Raw genomic sequence first — 19,563 nt, forward strand, 5'->3', positions numbered from 1 at the left:
CTTCTCACCTGCCAGCAGTCGCACACTGCCCTCCAGCGTCGCCCGACTGGCGCTCCATTCTCTTCTGCCTATGACCTCAGATCAGACGTGGTCTCCCGCTGAACTTAAGCATATTACTAAGTGGAGGAAAAGAAACTAACGAGGATTCCCTCAGTAACTGCGAGTGAAGAAGGAAGAACCCAGTGCGGGGGTGGGGGTGGGTTAACTGCATGTCTGTGTCTTTGCTATCACTTAGCTGACGCTGGTAGTGGGTGCGCTTTATTTTTTGCCGAGTGGGGGGGGGAATTGTTCGCTGCCACTTTATGCACGGGAGGGAGTAACTTAGGGGTTCTAACATCTAACTGTTGTTCATTCTTTGGGGCACTCCTCTGTTTTTGTGGATGTTTGCGAAGAAAAAGCATTTCAGGATGTATACTGTATACATTTCCCTGACATTAAATGAACCTTTGAACCCTTTGATATTTTAAAGGTATGATCAGGCAGTTAGCTATTGCTTAATGTGATCCTTCTGTAATTCGGCATTTTCACTAATCCTGCACTCCTCAGGTCCCAAAGGTGCTAGATTATAGAAGGTCGACCTGTACAACAAACAGAGTTAAGTGTGCTGCTAATCAGCAGATCAGGCAATAGATCAAAGGTCTGAGGTCCTGTTCGTGTGAATAATGCTGGACAAGTAAACGTGAAAGAGGGGAGGAGGCTCCAAGAGCATCTCTACTCTGGAGCCCAGCATTAGATTGCTAACCACAAGGGTAAAACATTCACATTCTGTCATTTTGTCCTTGAAATCCCTAAACAGCACAGGAGCCAGTCTTCAGCCAACTTGATGCACTCCACGTGGCATCAAAGAATGGTTCAAGGTACCAAACATAGCAAGATCTGTGAGACCAGACAATATCTGGGCTATAGTATCCGCTCTCCAGAATAAACTGTGTCTCTGGCCAAGATGTTTGAAAACAGTTACAACACTGAAATTTGTTGTCACCTCTTCACAAAAAGGGGGACAAGTTCAACTTGACTAATTACTGCCCAAATCAATCTATTCTCAACCAGCTGAGGAGTGATGGATAATCTGTCACTAGTGCTATTAGGATGATTCCACTCACCAATAACCATGCTCAGCGATGCTAAATTTAGGCTTTACTGAGATTTCTTGGCTCCAGACCTCACCACAGCTGAATACCTTACGTAAATTGACAGTGCCTGCCATTGACATCAAGGCAACATTTGACCAAGTGTGGCATCAAAAAGACTGGCAAAGGTCATGAACACCAGGGAAAAACACTCCAATTGTTGCAGAAAGGAAGACAGTTGTGGTTATATGAAGTCAGCTATCCAGTCACAAGACATTACTCCAGCAGTTCCTTGGACCAGAATCCTTGAATGAAGAGGAGATTCTGTTGGTATATTACCTCCCAAATGCCAGGGCCAGAGACATCTGGAATTGAGCCAATAACATTCTTAAAGGGGGGTTTTATCCCCCCTTGTTCAATCCCTTCCTACCTATGTTCGTGACACTTCTCACACTCTTAAACTTTTCGATGATTTTAAGTTCCCTGGCCCCCACCGCTTTATTTTCACCATGGATGTCCAGTCCCTATATACTTCCATCCCCCATCAGGAAGGTCTCAAAGCTCTCCGCTTCTTTTTGGATTCCAGACCTAATCAGTTCCCCTCTACCACCACTCTGTTCCGTCTAGCTGAATTAGTCCTTATTCTTAATAATTTTTCCTTTGGCTCCTCCCACTTCCTCCAAACTAAAGGTGTAGCTATGGGCACCCGTATGGGTCCTAGCTATGCCTGCCTTTTTGTTGGCTTTGTGGAACAATCTATGTTCCATGCCTATTCTGGTATCTGTCCCCCACTTTTCCTTCGCTACATCGACGACTGCATTGGCGCTGCTTCCTGCACATATGCTGAGCTCGTTGACTTTATTAACTTTGCCTCCAACTTTCACCCTGCCCTCAAGTTTATCTGGTCCATTTCCGACACCTCCCTCCCCTTTCTAGATCTTCAGTAAGCTGTCTCTGGAGACAGCTTATCCACTGATGTCTACTATAAGCCTACTGACTCTCACAGCTATCTGGACTATTCCTCTTCTCACCCTGTCTCTTGCAAAAATGCCATCCCCTTCTCGCAATTCCTCCGTCTCTGCCACATCTGCTCTCAGGATGAGGTTTTTCATTCCAGGACGAGGGAGATGTCCTCCTTTTTTTAAAGAAAGAGGTTTCCCTTCCTCCACTATCAACTCTGCTCTCAAATGCATCTCCCCCATTTCACGTACATCTGCTCTCACTCCATCCTCCCGCCACCCCACTAGGAATAGGGTTCCCCTGGTCCTCACCTACCACCCCACTAACCTCCGGGTCCAACATATTATTCTCCATAACTTCTGCCACCTCCAATGGGATCCCACCACTAAGCACATCTTCCCCTCCCCCCCCCCCCGCTTTCCGCAGGGATCGCTCCCTACGCGACTCCCTTGTCCATTCGGCCCCCCCATCCCTCCCCACTGATCTCCCTCCTGGCACTTATCCGTGTAAGCAGAACAAGTGCTACACATGCCCTTACACTTCCTCCCTTACTACCATTCAGGGCCCCAAACAGTCCTTCCAGGTGAGGCGACACTTCATCTGTGAGTCGGCTGGGGTGATATACTGCGTCCGCTGCTCCTGGTGAGGCCTTCTATATATTGGCGAGACCCGACGCAGACTGGGAGACCGCTTTGCTGAACACCTACGCTCTGTCTGCCAGAGAAAGCAGGATCTCGCACTGGTCACACATTTTAATTCCACATCCCATTCCCATTCTGTCATGTCTATCCACGGCCTCCTCTACTGTAAAGATGAAGCCACACTCAGGTTGGAGGAACAACACCTTATACTCTGTCTGGGTAGCCTCCAACCTGATGGCATGAACATCGACTTCTCTAACTTCTGCTAATGCCCCAGCTTCCCCTCATACCCCATCTGTTATTTAATTTTATACACACATTCTTTCTCTCACTCTTCTTTTTTCTCCCTCTGTCCCTCTGGCTATACGCCTTGCCCATCCTCTGGGTTCCCCCCCCCCTTTCTCCCTGGGCCTCCTGTCCCATGATCCTCTCGTATCCCTTTTGCCTATCACCTGTCCAGCTCTTGGCTCCATCCCTCCCCCTCCTGTCTTCTCCTATCATTTCTGATCTCTCCCTCCCCCTCCCACTTTCAAATCTCTTACTCACTCTTCCTTCAGTTAGTCCTGACGAAGGGTCTCGGCCTGAAACGTCGACTGTACCTCTTCCTAGAGGTGCTGCCTGGCCTGCTGCGTTCACCAGCAACTCTGATGTGTGTTACATTCTTAAAGGGGTGGGTGAGCAGCCAGATGTTGTGGTCCACATCGGTACCAATGACATAGGCAGGAAGATGAGGTGATGAGGTCTTGCAAAGTGAGTTCAAAGATTTAGGTGCTAAGGTAAAGGACAGGACCTCTAAGGTGGTGATCTCAGGATTGCTACCCATGCCATGTGCTAGTGAGGCCAGAAATAAGAATATCATTCAGTTTAACACGTGCTTAAGGAGATGGTGCAGGAGACAGGACTTCAGGTTTTTGAATCATTGGGTTCTCGTCCAGGAAGGTGGGATCTGTATGTATGGGAAGAGGAGGAATATCCTTGCGGGAAGGTTTGCTAGTGCTGCTCTGAACAAGTTTAAAGCAAAGTTTCAGGGGGATGGGAACCAGAGTGCCAGGGCAGATACTGGAGCGGTTGTGGGGGAGGTAGATATGAGCCTGTACATAAAAAAAAGGAATTGAACAGTCCAGCATGGTGGAACTAATTTATTTTTATTTGTTTATAGATACAACACGGAACAGACTCTTCCAGCCCAACGAGCCGCACCACCCAGCAGCCCATCTTTTTAACCCTAGCCTAATCACAGGACAATTTACAATGACCAATTAACCTACTAACCTGTCTTGGACTGTGGGAGGAAACCAGAGCACCCGGAGGAAACCCATGCACAAACAGGAAGAACGTACAAACTGAGGACACCAGAATTCAACTCCTAAGCCCCGAGCTGTAATTAACTAACTACTACACTACTGTGGTGCCCCACTAATGTTCTATGTTGCATCTATTTCAATGCAAGGAGTATTGTAGGTAAGGCAGATGCGCATAGAGCTTGGATCAGCACTTGGAATTACGTTGTAGTAGTCATTAGTGAGACTTGGTTGCAGGAGAGCCAAATCAGGTTAGAAGATCAGCAAAACATTGCGGGCTGGAGGTCTGAGTTCTGCTGTTCTGTTCTATGTTAATCATATTACTGCAAATTTACTGAATACAATGATAAAATACCACCTATTGTGAAATGCTGCTGACATCTAAAGAAATCCCATCGATATACCCATTTCATTATTCCTTCTGTATGCATACAGGTGAATTTCCTTACAAACAACATACGTGATACAACCCGAGTTAACATCAAGGGTTCTGCAATGGAAGGGAAGGGTAATAAGAAAGAAACTCACCTTGAAGGAAAATACAACTATGCAGAAAACTACTTACAAAAGGGCAAGAATTGCAAGGCGTCTGTGATCACAGTTAATGTTGGTGGGTACCTCTACACAACGCAGAGACATACATTAACTAAGCATGTTGATTCCTTGCTGGAAGCTTTGATAAATGGCAAAACTCAGAGCAGTGCTGACGGCAATGGGAACTACTTCATTGACCGTGATGGCTTGCTGTTCAGGCACGTCCTTAATTTCCTACGAAACGGCAAGCTTCTCTTACCAGAAGGATTTCAAGAGATTCAACTTTTAGCACAGGAGGCAGAATTCTATCAGATAAAGCCTCTAATAGAGGCTCTGAAAACCAAGTTAGCTCATGTGCAACAGGCACCAGAGGTCACATTCCTAGAAATAATCGACAGCCACGATCGCTCTCATGGCCTCAAAATCTACTGCAATTCTGCAGATTTCATTGCAAGGATCAAGTCACGCATAATTCAAGTATCAAAAAGCCGTCTAGATGGATTTCCTGAAGAATTTGTGGTCTCATCACATGTCATCCAGTTTAAGTTCTTCATCAAATCTGAAAGTGGGGCACGTCTGGTTCTCAAGGAAGACAACACATTTGTTTGCACGCTGGAGACCCTCAAGTTTGAGGCCATCATGATGGCTTTAAAGAATGACTTCAAGTTGCTGACCAGTTTGGATAGCTCTAAGGGGTCAATTGTTCAAAGCGACGCACTTCATTTTCTAAAGTAAATCCAGTTTCAGAAGGAATACACATCATAAACAGAGGTAATATTACACTTCTGTAAATGCTATGCCACAGTATTTAGACTATAGAACTGACCGCTCAGTCAATATGTTACCTTCATGATACAGGATGTTAAGCTCCATTAAACTGTAAAGTACAATCTCAGTCCCCTGATTACATTACTATCCAACTTTTACATAAGCACTTTCACGTGTCATCTGCTTCGATGATTAGGAAGCCACCACTAGTTATCTAGAGTGAAATACTGTTATTATTTTCTGAGTGGGAAAGAAACCATTAATGTTTCCCATAGTTTCACAATCTTTAAAAATCTTCATAACCTCTGAAAATGAAATTCTTAGGGAAAAAATTCTATTTCACTACACTTTCATTTTGAAAAGGCAATGCAAGCTCTTACCTTAATTACTGAGTTTTAAAATTATTTCAGCTTTCTTACAGAAGTTTTAAATTTAGTGTTTAGAAAATTATCTCTAGAGATGACATGATTTCACTGGAATACTCCAGGGAAAAGCAGACACAACTACAGAACTGTAAATTTTACATCAAAGTAATTCAGGATAAAGTTAATTTAGTGCATAAGGCTGCTCTCATTTAATCACCACGATTCAGTAATCATTTTTACATTCAAGCTTCTCATTGCATTATAAAGTTATTCAGTCATAAATGGTTCATTTGCTCTCTATGCAGAAGCTTAGGAAGAATAATGGCATCGTTTCAGCACAGTCACCGTTTTCTTCAAATTAGCTGCCTCAGATTGAAGATACTCATCTCCTTGAATTAAAATCACTGCCAAATCAGCTACTCTTACCCTGCAACAAATCTTTTTCCGAATTAAATATCTATGGTGTTTTAGAACCTGAAGTCACAGAGAGAGCAATGAAGAATTATCCCCAGTGAGCTTCCAATATCTGCAATGCCTCCGTGGGGAAGCAGCTACACAGCCTATCATTCATCAGAGACGAGGTATAACAAGCCACTCTTTGATATTTTTAACAGCTTCAATGATGACCACCACTGTTTCCAGCATTGTATTGTAATTAAGACTATAACAGAACAAAATGAAAAGCATAGATGGAAATTACATTAGAAATAAAATTGACATTTTTACATCCAAAGTACCTCTTGTAACTTCCTAGTATGATAATATAATGAATTATAATCTACAATTGTGAATATATAACAGTAATTGCAAATATCAAACAATATTGTTAAATACAAATAAAATAAGTATTTAAGGAATGACATTATGCATGGAATGTGTTTCACATATATCAGGTTATGAATAAAAACTAACCATTGAGAAAACTATTTTGTCTGAACACTGTATGTTGAAGTTGTAGAAGACTTTGCTGAGGCCTAATTTGGAGTGTTGTGTGCAGTTTGGTCACCTAGCTACAGGATAGATGTCAATAAGACTGAAAGAAAACTTACGAGGATGTTGCCAGAACTTGAAGACCTGAGTTATAGGGAAAGGTTGAACAGGTTTGGACTTTATTCCCTGGAGTGAAGGAGATTGAGGGGAAATTTCATAAAGGTGTGCAAAACTATGAGGGGTATAGATAGAGTAAATGCAAGCAAGCTTTTTCCACTGAGGTTGGGAGATACCAGAACTTTAGGTCAGGGGTTAAGGGTGAAAGGTAAAATAATTAAGGGGAACATGAGGGGGAATGTCTTCACTCAGAGGTTGGTGACAGTGTGGAACGAGTGCCAGCAGATGTGGTGGAAACAAGTTCAATTTCAATATTTAAGTGAAATTTGCAGAGGTACAGCTGCAAGAAAAAGTTTGTGAACCCTTTGCAATTGTCTGGTTGTCTGCATGATTTACTCATAAAATGTGGTCTAATCTTCATCTAAGTCACAACAATAGACAAACACATGTGTCCACTGTAAGAAAAATACTGAACAAGAATGGTGTTCATGGAAGGACACCATGAAGGAAACCATGGTTCTCCAAAAAAAAATTGCTGCACATCTCAAGTTTGCAAAAGACCACCTGGATGTTCAGCAACACTTCTGGGACAATATCCTGTGAACAGATGAGACAAAAATTGAACTTTTTCGAAGAAATGCACACCATTATGCTTGGAGGAAAAGCGTACTGCACACCAACACCAAAACCTCATCCCAACTGTGAAGCATGTGGAAGGAGCATCATGGTTTGGGGCGGCTTTGCTACCCCAGGGCCTCGACAGCTTGCAATCATTGAGGGAACAATTAATTCAAAATTGTATCAAGACATTTTACAGGAAAATGTCAGGGTAGCGGTCTGTCACCTGAAGCTTAATAAAAGTTGGATGAGGCAAAAAGACGATGATCCGAAACACAAGAGTAAGTCAACAACAGAATGGTTTAAAAAGAAGAAAATTTATGTTTTGGAATGGCCAAGTCAGACCTTAACCCAATTGAGATGTTGTGGCATGGCCTGAAGAGGGTCCTCATGCAGAAATACCGATGATTTGAAACAGTTTTGTATAGAGAATTGGTCTAAAATTCCTCCTCGCCATTGTGCAAGTCTGATCTGCAGCTACAGGAAATGTTTGGTGGAGGTTATTAAATATACTGGTTCACACAGCCTGGACTGTAAATGATTAAGCAATATGTTCAAAGAAGATATGAAAAGTACAATTGTTTGCACGTTATTAGTTTAGGTAGATTGAGTTTGTCTATTATTGTGACTTAGATGAAGATCAGAGCACATTTTATGAGTAATTAATGCAGAAAACCAGGTAACCGCAAAGGGTTCAGCTGAAGGATCAAAACCCAAACAACACAGATTTAAAGAAACTGGCAGAAGGATTAGCGGTCAGAATAAGGAAAGATTTTATTTGCACTGAGAGGATGATAGGTGTCTGGGTAGGAGAGGCAGAAATCTCACCAGCTCTAAAAAGTCTCTGATGTGACCTACAGGGCTTCAGATCAGAAGAACTGAAACTGGGCTAACAAGGTTACAATAGACAAGTCTGCTCAATACTGTCCAGTTCCAGATAGTGGATGGATTGCAGGAGCATGTCATCAGTAAAGTTGTAAGTAGCAACATAAGACAAAGGAGTAGAATTAGGCCATTCCATCATGGCTGATTTATTACTCCTCTCAATCCCATTCTCCTGCCTTCTCTGTAAAACCTTTGACACCCTTACTAATCAAGAACCCATCAACCTCTGTATTAAACATACCCAATAACTTGGCCACTACAAACACCTGTGGCAATGATTTCCACAGATTCACCACCCTCTAGTTGAAGTTCGGCCCGAAATGTCAACTGTACTTTTTTCCATAGGTGCTGCCTGGCTTGCTGAGTTCCTCCAGCATTTTGTGTGTGTTGCTCGGATTTCCAGCATCTGCAGATTTTCTCTTGTTTGTGGAATCTCCTCCTCATCTCTGTTCTAAAGCAACATCCTTCTATTCTGAGGCTGTACCCTATGGCTGTCCTAGACTCCCCCATAATAGAAAACATCTTCTCCACATCCACTCTATCTAGGCCTTACAATATTCGATAGGTTTCAATAAAATCTCCCCTTGTTTTTCTAAACTACAGGGAGTACAGGTCCAAAGCCACAAACACTAATCATATGTTTAATCCTTTCATTCCCAGGATCATTCTCGTGAACCTCCTCTGGACCCTCTCCAGTGCCAGCACATTTTTTCTAAGATAAGGGGCCCAAAACTGCTCACAATACTCCAAGTGCAGTCTGACTAATGCTTTATAAAACCTCCAGCATTACATCCTTGTACTTATATTCTAGTCCTCTCAAAATGAATGCTAACATTGCTTTTGGCTTCTTCGCCATTGAATCAATCTGCAATTTACCCTTTAGGGAATCCTGCACTGGGATTCCCAAGTACCTTTGTACCTCCGATTTTTGAATTTGCTCCCTATTTGCTCCCTATCAAAGTGCACAACCAAGTGTATTCCATCTACCACTTCTTTGCCCATTCTCCCATTCTGTCTAAGTCTGTCTGCCAACTCCTTACTTCCTCAACGTCGCCTGCCTCTCCATCTATTTTTGTATCACCCACAAACTTGGCCACAGAGGCATCAATTCCGTCACACAAATCATTGGCGTATAACGTGAAAACACCAACCCCTGCGGAACACCACTAGTCATTGGCAGCCAAGCTGAAGAGGCCCCTTTATTCCCACGCTTTTCCTCCTGCCAGTCAGCCAATCTGCTATCCACGCTGGTATCTTTCCTGTAATAGCAGTCTTATGTGCAGCAGCTTGTCAAAGATCTTCTGAAAATCCAAGTAAGCGACATCCACTGACTCTCTTTTGTCTATCCACTCTGTTATTTCCGCAATGAAATTTCAACATTTTGTTAGGCAGGGTTTCCCTTTCAAGAAATCATGCTGACTGACCTATTTTATCATGTGCCTCCAAATACCTGAAACCTCAACCTTAATATTGGACTCCAACACCTTACCAACCACTGAAGTCAGGCTAACTGGCCTATAATTTCCTGTCTTTTGCCTTCCTCCCATCTTGAAGATTGGAGTGAGATTTGCAACTTACCAATCCTCCGGAACCATTCCAGAATCTACTGATTCTTGAAAGATCATTACTAATGCTTCCACAATCTCTTCAGCTATCTCTTTCAGAACACTGGTGCATAGTTCATCTGGTTCAGGTGACCTATCTACCTTTAGATCTTTCAGTTTTCCAAGCACTTTCTCCTTAGTAATAGCGACTACACTCACTTCTGCCCCGACACTCTCGAATTTCTGGCATACTGTTGGTGTCTTCCACAGTGAATATTGACGTAAAATACTTATTGAGTTCATCTGATATTTCTTTGTCCCCCATTACTACCTCTCCAGCGTTATTTTCCAGCGGTCAATATCCACTCTCACCTCTCTTTTACTCTTTATATACCTGAAAAAGCTTTTTGCATCTTCTTTTATATTATTGGTTAGCCTACCTTCATATTTCATCTTTTCCCTCATTTCTTTTTTAGTTGCCTCTATTGGTTTTTAAAAACTTCCCAATTCTCTAGCTTCCCACAAATTTTTGCTATATTATGCTTTTCTCTTTTGCTTGTAACCACAGTTGCCTCACTCTCCCCTTTAGAATACTCCTGTGGGATGAAGTAATCTTGTGCCTTCCGAATTTCTCCCAGAAACTCCAACCATTGCTGTTCTGCCACTATCTCTCCTAGTGTCCCCTTCCAACCAACTTTGGCCAGCTCCTCCTTCATTCCTCTGTAATTCCGTTAACTTCAGCGTAATGCAGATACATCTGATTTCAGCTTCTCCCTCTCAACTGCAGAGTGAATTCAATCATATTATGATCACTGCCTCCTAATGGTTCTTTAACTTTAAGTTGCCTAATTAAATCTGGTTCATAACAGGACATCCAATCCAGAATTGCCTTATCTCTAATGGGCTCAACCACAAGCTGCTCTAACAAGTCATGTTATAAGCACTCTACAAATTCCTTCTCTTGTGATCCTGTGCCAACCTGATTTTCCCAATCTACCTGAATATTGAAATTCTCCATGACTATTATAACTTTGCTCTTTTTTACATGCCTTTTGTATCTCCCATTGTAATCTGTACCCTACATCATGGCTACTGTTTGCAGGCCAGTATATAACTCCCATCAGTGCTTTATTTTGTCCTTGAAGTTTCTAGCTCACCTGGCAGGAACCTTCTCACTGAGTGTGGGTTTCTCATAGGAAAACTCTCATCTCCTATAACCACATCCAATATGCTGTAAAAGCTTAAAGATCAAGGACAAAACTGATCCGTGCAAATACAAATATGCGTCTGCTAGCTTGGTTCTGGGTGGTGACAATGACAATTTCAGGCATGGTCACAGGCCAACTAAATGCTACTGGAGTAGATCCTCTTGCAGTGGCAGACACTACTGCATTAAAATGTGACATTTGCAAAATAAATCTGGGTGTCTGATGATTCACAAAAGGCTAGCATACAGAACAACAGGTCATTATGAAAGCCAACACAATGCGATTGCTAGGGGAGATGAATACAAAAGTAGTGAGGTTATGTTTCAGTATATGGAACATTCTTTAGATCACATTTGGAGAACTGTATACAGTGTTGGTCATCCTTATTTAAAAAGGGATGCAAATCCATTGGAAGCAGTTCAGGGGAGGTTAACAGGTAAGATTAATATCTGGAATTGGATGTCTCCAGAAATGCTGCTTGTATTGACTGAAAATTAGAAAAGAGACAGATGAAGTAATTAAGACATTTAAGGTAGTGAGTTGTGGACTTAGAGAAACTGCTTCCTCATGCGTGAGAATCTGGAACTAGGAATGACAGTCCAAAAAAGAATTGACAATTGAAGATATCACTGAGGTAATTTTTTCTCTCTCAGAATGCTGTTAGCCTTCGGCATGATCTTTCCTCAAACTGCAGCGGAGGGCAGTGTTTCGGAATATTTTTAAGGCAGAGGCCAACAGTTTCTTGATAAGGTATGGGGTAAAAGGAATGTGAAATTGATGTTCGAATCAAATCAGCCACGATCTCTTAAATGGGGGACTCAGGATTAATGAGTATGCCTGGTGAAGACAGGATACAAGACTTTCTAATGTAGTGTCATGCCGATAACAGTGACGTTGTACGTGTCTCTTACACCAGTGCACTAACCTAAAACAATTCAAATGCACAAGAATATAAATAGTTACTTCCAACACAGTTCCAGCCCAGCTTTGTGCCTGCAACAATCAACATAACCTTATCAACACCTTTCAGTACACCTTGTGAGATAAAGTGAGCTCCCTTGTCCATCCTTCTTCATTCTCTCATGCCTCGTAGACTGGTCACCAGAGCACTTGTGTGCTGTTGAATTATTTGAGTCAAAGTACTTCTGAACTATTTACTGCAGACTAACAAACTGCCCGGAGGTCTGGAAAAAGACTTACCCACAACTAAATCCAACTATTATTCCATAAATAAGTTATCAACAAATTGTCGGTAATTGATGTACAGTGATTGGGGTAGGAGTGTGACCATTCCTGCTTCATACGTGGCGCTCGTTACCATAAGAACTGAAGACTTTACATCAGTTGTCCAGTTGAGATCCAATTTCCCAGCACTATTGTCGATTTGGCAAAGTACTGATTGATGTCACCAGCTGTCAGTTCTGCATCCCTCCTAAATATATATATACATCAGATGCTACATAGATCTTTTTAGCACTCCCAACATGTCTTGTTTTGACATGGGAAGAGGTTACTTGGCCCATTCGGTCAATGTCAGCTCCCAGAACAATCTCATTAATCCTAATCCTCTGCTTATTTTCCTCTAACACATGCATACTCAACAATTCCACCTTGACTCTCCTATCATCTACTTGTGTAAGGATAACTTTTAGTCACCAATTAACCTGCTAAAAAGCACGTTATGTTGGAACCAATGCACCCAAAGGAACCCATGCAGTCACAGAGAGAAGGAGCAAACTTCACACAGACGGTGCTCCCACGTTAGGAATGCCTCTCGCTGTCATCGGCACTACCCGCTGCACTGCCAAGGCACACAGGGCGCAAACTGGACTACAAAAGTGTACTTACATCTTAAATGGTACAAAGCACGGGTATCATGCATCCAAATATTATGGCCTAAGGCTCTAGATTTCCAGCATCTGCAGTACCTCTTGTGTCTGTGATTATGGCCTAGGTCCCTGCCTATTCACTTCTTTTGGCATTATTCCATTTAATGTATATTTTAAAATGCACTGCCTCTTCCTCAGTAGGTCAGATAGTATACATAGAATAAGAAACAGTTAATGTAACAAAATTAGCTTTCATCAGCATTGGAAAAATAGAGAAATATGGTGAAAGGTCAGTGATCTGAAACACTGATATTTATTTTTACCTCCATGAATGCTGCCTGATCTGTTTTTCACTTTTTATATTAAAAATATATAATAACGACATGCAGGGAAATGGGAGTGGGAAGAAAGGAATGGGAAGATTCGTAATGAGTTGGGAGGTAAGAAAAAGTAAATAACAAAAGACAAAAGATTCCTATCCATTCTTATCCCATCCACGTAGGTAGGGATCCAAGGGAATACAAGGCCGTTATTCAAATGGAGGTGGAGGTGATGGCAAGAGGGCTTAAAAGTACCATGTGAGCAGAGAAAGCAGAAAACAGGACGTTAACTGAGTGAGGAATTCACTGTTGTTTGAACAGGATCAATGTCAAAACTGGGAAAACAAAGTTTGATAAAGTGGTAACTTAGCATCAAGAAGGATCACAAGCTGGGAGAAGTGGCCCAATACTGGTCACTAAAAAGAAAAAAAGCACAAATGAGCAAGGGTAACAGAGACAAAATCAAGGAATTTGAACATACAAATGCAGAGTCAGGAGGAGTATTTACAGTATAGGAGACAGATACCACAAGAGAAAGAGAAAAGGGGACAATAGTAGGGGAAGTGAATCAGTGGAACGGGAGATAGAAAGCATCAAAGGGGATCTAGGAGAGAGAACATGAGAGGGGAGAGAAATTCAGGGAGCATGAACACATGCCAGAATGAAGATTAATGGGGCAAAAACTTGCAAGCCTGAATGCCAGCAGGTGTGGGATTGGAAGGGTGGAAGCACACAGTCAGTGATGACTGAGAATAGATATTCATGTTTCTAAAATTCCAGATTGTTATTTTGGTGTGTCATGGATGAATTTAATTATTGAAGTCTATCAATTCAAATTAAATTTTATTATGGTGCTCTAAGGGTGATTTTTTGGCGCAGCATCCGTAAAATGCCTTGACTTAAAGTTATTCAACCATAAAAATCTGAAGCCATCAATAACTCAATGGTGATTATAGTTAAGAGGGCAAGAGTGGAAATCAAAGTACAGCACAGGCTGGAAATACAAAACAAAAGAAGAAAATGGTGAAAATGCTGAGGTGAGGGAGCAGATGTGAACGGAGAAACAGATTGCAACATTTCAGGTCTAAGACTCTATTAAAACCTTTACAAGAAAAGGATGTTTGGGCAATGCAAGTATGAAGAAGGAAATATAAAATAAGCACTTGACATCTACTTCTGATACTGTGTCAGAGCAAAACAACGCAAGTCTACTGTCCGACAGGCAGATGGGTAAAATTTCTTTCAACGTTTGTTCCTTATTGATCATTAAACTAATGAAATGATCTGCTTTGCTTTGCTAAATCAGGGTTAATAAAATAACTTGAGTTGCCCTTTTCAAAATAAATTCTTTGAATATGACGCATTTTGAAAATGTTGATACAATAAAGCTTTATATAAATGAAACACTTTTCTGGATCCAGTTTTAATCCATATGCTCAAGTGTCACAGTTAGAATTATAAATAAAAGTCAGCTCAAAATCCACCAAGCTAGAGAACACCTACAGCAAGGTAAGTTATGTAGTAGATTATAACTCAGCTTAAGTAGAGAATTTAAGTAGTAAAAGTTAAATACCCATAACAAGCTTTAATTTTTCATTTTCCAACCACAGATTATCATTATGCCATACGAATGGCAAGATCCCACTAGACACAATTGACCATTTTGCTACAAACAAACTAGGTACATAGTCTACTGCAAGTCTTCTTTAATGAGACTAAAGCTTTCACTAGTGTTATTCCAGCTAATTTCACCGTCCTTTGTCTCTACAGAGATCACAAAATGAATTGTCTGTGCCTATCCAACTGGTCTATTGAAGAATTTTTTTTTACAAGTAAGAGCTGCATCTTGAATTTTATGAATTTATTACTATAATGTTGATCATCTTCTACAGTTCTAATTTATATCTTTATTAGCAAAATGACATGGATATAAAAGATGACCAGAAAGCACATATGAATATACTGTACCAAATTAACTCATCTTTGGCTTTGCTGGATTCTGACAGTGAAATATGAGGAAATGTTCATTACAACAAACGACACTTACCATTGCCGCCATCAGATTTGTCTTCTGACTGTCCTACACAAGATAAAAATAAACTTCTGTAATATTATCCTACGATAGAAAAACATACAAGAAAACAATTCTAAAAGAGAAGTAAAATATTCCCAAATATAAAATTTAGCAATATGGATCACAATTATTTAACAAATGCAAAATTCTGTTTGGTTGCTATGAACTAAAAGCTTTAAAATTTATGGTTAATATCAATAAAATAGAATTTATTGTAAATAACCTGGCTCAAATCTGCCTAAAATAATTTGAACCTTCAGAAGTACGATCCCAATTTATTCTGAACAGAGATGGAGGTCCTGCGGACTGCATTCTGTTTAATCTTTGGGGATGGGTTCACAGAGAAGATATTTTATTTTATCATCCCTATTTTCCTTAAAGTTGTGGTGAATTCCCTTGCTAAATCGCTATCCATGCCATGAAGTTAATGCTATGTAAGGCAAGTGCCTTGAGTACGTTGAGGTGAAGAAAGAAGCAATATTGGAGCTTTTGAAAGACATTAGGATAGCTAAGTTCCTGGGGCCAGACGGGATATAACCCAGGTTACTATGAAAAGCAAGAGAAGAGATTGATGGGGCATAAAGATGATCTTTGTTTCCTCACTGGCCACAGGAGTAGTGCTAAAGGATTTGAGGATGGCAAGCGTTGTTTCTTTGTTCAAGAAGAGTAATATAAAATTATAGACCATATAGTCTTATGTCCATAGTGACAAACTAACAGAAAGAATTCTTAGGGAAAGGATCTACGAGCATTTGGAGAAGCATAAGTCTTATTAGGGACAGTCAGCATGGCTTTATGAGGGGCAGGTCATACCTCACGGGTATCACTGATTTTTTCAAAACAAATTAATAAAGGTGGATGTGGTGTTTAACGTTGGTAAATACGAGGTCATTCACAGGAAGGAAAAATGAAAGAACAGATTATTACTTAAATGGTAAAAAATTGCAGCATGCTGCTGTGAAGAGGGACTTAAGAGTGTTTGTGCATGAATCACAAAAGGTTGGTTTGCAGGAGCAGCAGGCTATCAAAAAGGCAAATGGAATGTTGGCCTTCACTGCTAGAGGGAATGAGTTTAAGAGCAGGGAGGTTATGCTGCAATTGTACAGGGTACTGGTGAGGCCGCACCTGGAGTACTGTGTGCAGTTCTGGTCTCCTGACTTGAGGAAGGACATATTGGCTTTGGAGGCAGTGCAGAGGAGGTTCACCAGGTTCATTCCAGAGATGAGGGGATTAGACCATGTGGAGAGATTGAGTCACCTGGGACTGTACTTGCTAGAATTCAGAAGAATGAGAGGAAATCTTACAGAAATATATAAAATAATGAAAGGGATAGATAAGATAGAGGCAGGAAAGTTGTTTCCACTGGTAGGTGAGACTAGAACTAGGGGCATACCCTCAAGATTCGGGGGAGTAGATTTAAGATGCAGATGAGGAGGAACTGCTTTTCCCAAAGTGTGGTAAATCTGTGGAATTCTCTGCACAATGAAGCAGTGGTTACCTCAGTAAATATATTTAAAACAAGGTTGGATAGATTTTTGCATAGTAGGGGAATTAAGGGTTATGGGGAAAAGGCAGGTAGGTGGAGATGAGTCCATGGCCAGATCAGCCATGATCTTATTGAGTGGCAGAGCAGGCTCGATGGGCCAGACTGCCTACTCCTGCTCCTATTTCTTATGTTTTTATGTATATGGATTTTGGTAAGGCATTTGCCAAAGATCCCCAATTGAAGGCTCATCCAGAAAGTGATGAGGCATGGGATTCATGGAAACTTGGCAATGTGGATTCAGAATTAGCTAGCCCACAGATGGCAGATGGTGGCATTAGGTGGAGCATATTCGACCCGGAGATCGGTGACCAGTGGTGTTCCACAAGGACCCCTGCTCTTTGTAATTATAATATATGACTAGGATGATGAAGTGGAAGGGTGGATTAGTAAATTGGCAGATGAGACAAAAGGTGGTGCTGTTGTAGATAGCGTAAAGGGTCATAGAGAGATTGCAGAGCTGGGCTGAGAAAGTGGTAAAAGGAGTTCATACTGGAAAACTGCGAAATGGTATACTTTGGATGGCTGAGTTGAGCACAAGGTTAATGACAGGATTCTCAGCAGTGTGGATCAGAGGGCTCTTGGGGTCCACGTCCATAGATCCTTCAAGGCTGCCGGCCTTCACTAATTGGGGATTTGAGTTGTAGAGTCAGGAGCTAATGTTGCAGTTCAGTAAAACTGTTTAGACCACACCTGGAACGTTGTGTTCAGTTCTGGTTGCTACATTATAGGAAGGATGTGGAAACTTTAGAGAGGGTGCAGAAATTTACCAGAATGCTGCCTAGAGTAGAGAACATGTTTTGTCAGGAAAGGTTGAGTGAACTATTGATTTTCTCTTTGGAGTGATTGAGGATGAGACACAACTTGATAGAGGCGTATAAGATTCTGAGAGGATAACGATATACTGTATTTCCAAGTCAAAATGTTATGTGACTTCGAAGGAAATCTGTTTGGGATGGTGTTTTCACATGCTCACTGTCTTTTTTCTTAGTGGTAGAAGTCATGGGTTAGGTAGATGTTGTCATGATCACTTTGGTGAGTAACTGTAGATCAGTTGTAGTGTACCGATGTTTATGATGGTGGGGAGTGCAAATTAAACTCAGACCAGATTAACATGGCATTCTTAACGGATGGTTAACAATGCTACACAATAGACTCAATTTCTGATGCAAAGCAGTGTAAACTGAGCATCAAGATTCATATTAAACAACATTATACGGCAGTTTTATTCAGAGCTTCAGTTACGTTATTAAAATGTATTATTTTTGTGCTTAGAGTGAACAACAACTCTACAATACTAATGTCAATGTCATCAAATGCTCTTTATTTGTGATCACATTCTGTCCCATTCTCAATTATACTCAACTATACAGAGACAAAGCTTTCCATCTTTTGTTTCCAAAGCACACTGGCCAGCAAGGACTACATCATCAAAAAGTGAAAACAATAGTATCAGTGTTCTTAAAAATAAAACTATTGATTAGTATTACATTAGCAAGAGTAGCGTGTACTGACAAGAAAGGGCAATAGAACAAAATTTTTAAAATCACTGTGGTACATATTGTGTCAAGGTGTGTTGTATTTTGTCAGCAGTTCAGTATTGTGAAATGTAGACGTTCAGGACTTACTGAGAGATTGAGAGAAGAGACAAACCTATATATTACTATTTTGTTCATAATTATTCAAAAAAATAAACATTTTCATTTTGATAATATGTCATTTTAATAGTTCCTATAGTTCTCTAAATGATAAACTACTCCAATATCAAGCAGCAGATCATGTCTGTCAGAATCTGGCCCAGTACATGCACTACCCACAGTGCCTGCTTGCAATAAAAATGCTTAAGCTGAACAATCAGTATTATGTGAAAATGAACATTTATATTAATGTGTGCATCATATAAAATACAACTACATTAAAATATACAATGCCAAATATTTACCTATGCATGACTTTTTTCTCCATCTGGTGATGGAGACTTTCTAAAACGAATTTATCAACTAATAATATGAACTCACGTGTGGCTTCATGTCCCCAGAAAAATACCAACAGCCAATATACTGATTTTGCAGTGTAGGCAACGTTATCACAACAATAAAAGTAGCAAACTATTTGTGTACCAGAAAGACAACAGGTGCTGTCAAAGAAATAGTGACCAACTTAAATAGTCCGTGGCTCTCTTAGATAGAGTTATAGACCATGGATACAAACCCTTCAGCTCACCATACAGCACAGATACAAGTTCAACAAAGCCACATTAACAGGGACTCACATATACACTAATCTTACACTAAGTATCTGGACAATAAAGAATTTGCTCCCTGAACAGTTTTGGGTGTATCTCATGGATTTTGGACTACTGATCATGAAAATCACCATGGAATTTCAGAATCATGCACCATTTTTTAAAAATCGCCTATATTTGCTATTGCAATTCATAATTCAAGTAAATTAAAATGCTGCCCACAATGTAAGCTGAAAAGTTTTGTATCCTGTCCAGGCATGCCTGGGTAGATGCTGTGTGGCAGGACAGGTTTTAGAAAAACAAGACATGGAATCTAGAGGAGGCAGATGAAAATGCCATGAAGCATGAGCCAGGAATGGAGTACAACACTGATACAGATACAGATTTTGAAGTGAGCCTCATCTGATAACTCAATCTGAGTTAAATGATCTGGTCAGAGACTTTGGTTTGTCAAAGGCAAAAGTAGAATAATTGAGTGCAAGATGCAAGGAATCTGCTGTCACCAGGCACAAAAATTTCCATGAAGGGTTTCAATATTTGAAACAGATGTTTTCCAGAATAACTGATGCCAAGATTAAGGGAGGCATTTTTGTTGGTCCACAAATCAATGA

At 40.8% G+C, this 19,563-nt stretch overlaps 2 protein-coding genes across 5 annotated transcripts in view; one reads left to right on the forward strand and one right to left on the reverse strand.

Annotated features, from left to right (window-relative positions):
• kctd4 (potassium channel tetramerization domain containing 4) overlaps positions 1 to 6,545 on the forward strand; it is a 30,162-nt gene extending 23,617 nt beyond the window's left edge. The window contains exons 2-3 of one of the 3 annotated variants that reach the window (XM_072260812.1): positions 3,831 to 4,132; positions 4,408 to 6,545. In XM_072260812.1, the coding sequence (XP_072116913.1) occupies positions 4,468 to 5,241 (774 nt within the window). In that variant the 5' untranslated portion in view covers positions 3,831 to 4,132; positions 4,408 to 4,467 and the 3' untranslated portion in view covers positions 5,242 to 6,545. Of the gene's footprint in view, positions 1 to 3,830 lie in introns of all 3 variants that reach the window. The other 2 variants (XM_072260811.1, XM_072260809.1) reach the window with 2 other exon arrangements.
• Positions 1 to 19,563, reverse strand: part of gtf2f2b (general transcription factor IIF, polypeptide 2b) — a 133,694-nt gene that overhangs the window by 69,366 nt on the left and 44,765 nt on the right. The window contains exon 5 of one of the 2 annotated variants that reach the window (XM_072260807.1): positions 15,138 to 15,170. The exons of the other annotated variant lie outside the window; for it this stretch is intronic. Coding sequence (XP_072116908.1) covers positions 15,138 to 15,170 — 33 coding nt within the window. The remainder of the gene's footprint in view (positions 1 to 15,137; positions 15,171 to 19,563) is intronic. 2 annotated transcript variants of the gene reach the window in all.

Source organism: Mobula birostris, chromosome 6, assembly GCF_030028105.1.
Source record: "Mobula birostris isolate sMobBir1 chromosome 6, sMobBir1.hap1, whole genome shotgun sequence".
NCBI classification, from domain to species: Eukaryota; Metazoa; Chordata; class Chondrichthyes; order Myliobatiformes; family Myliobatidae; genus Mobula; species Mobula birostris.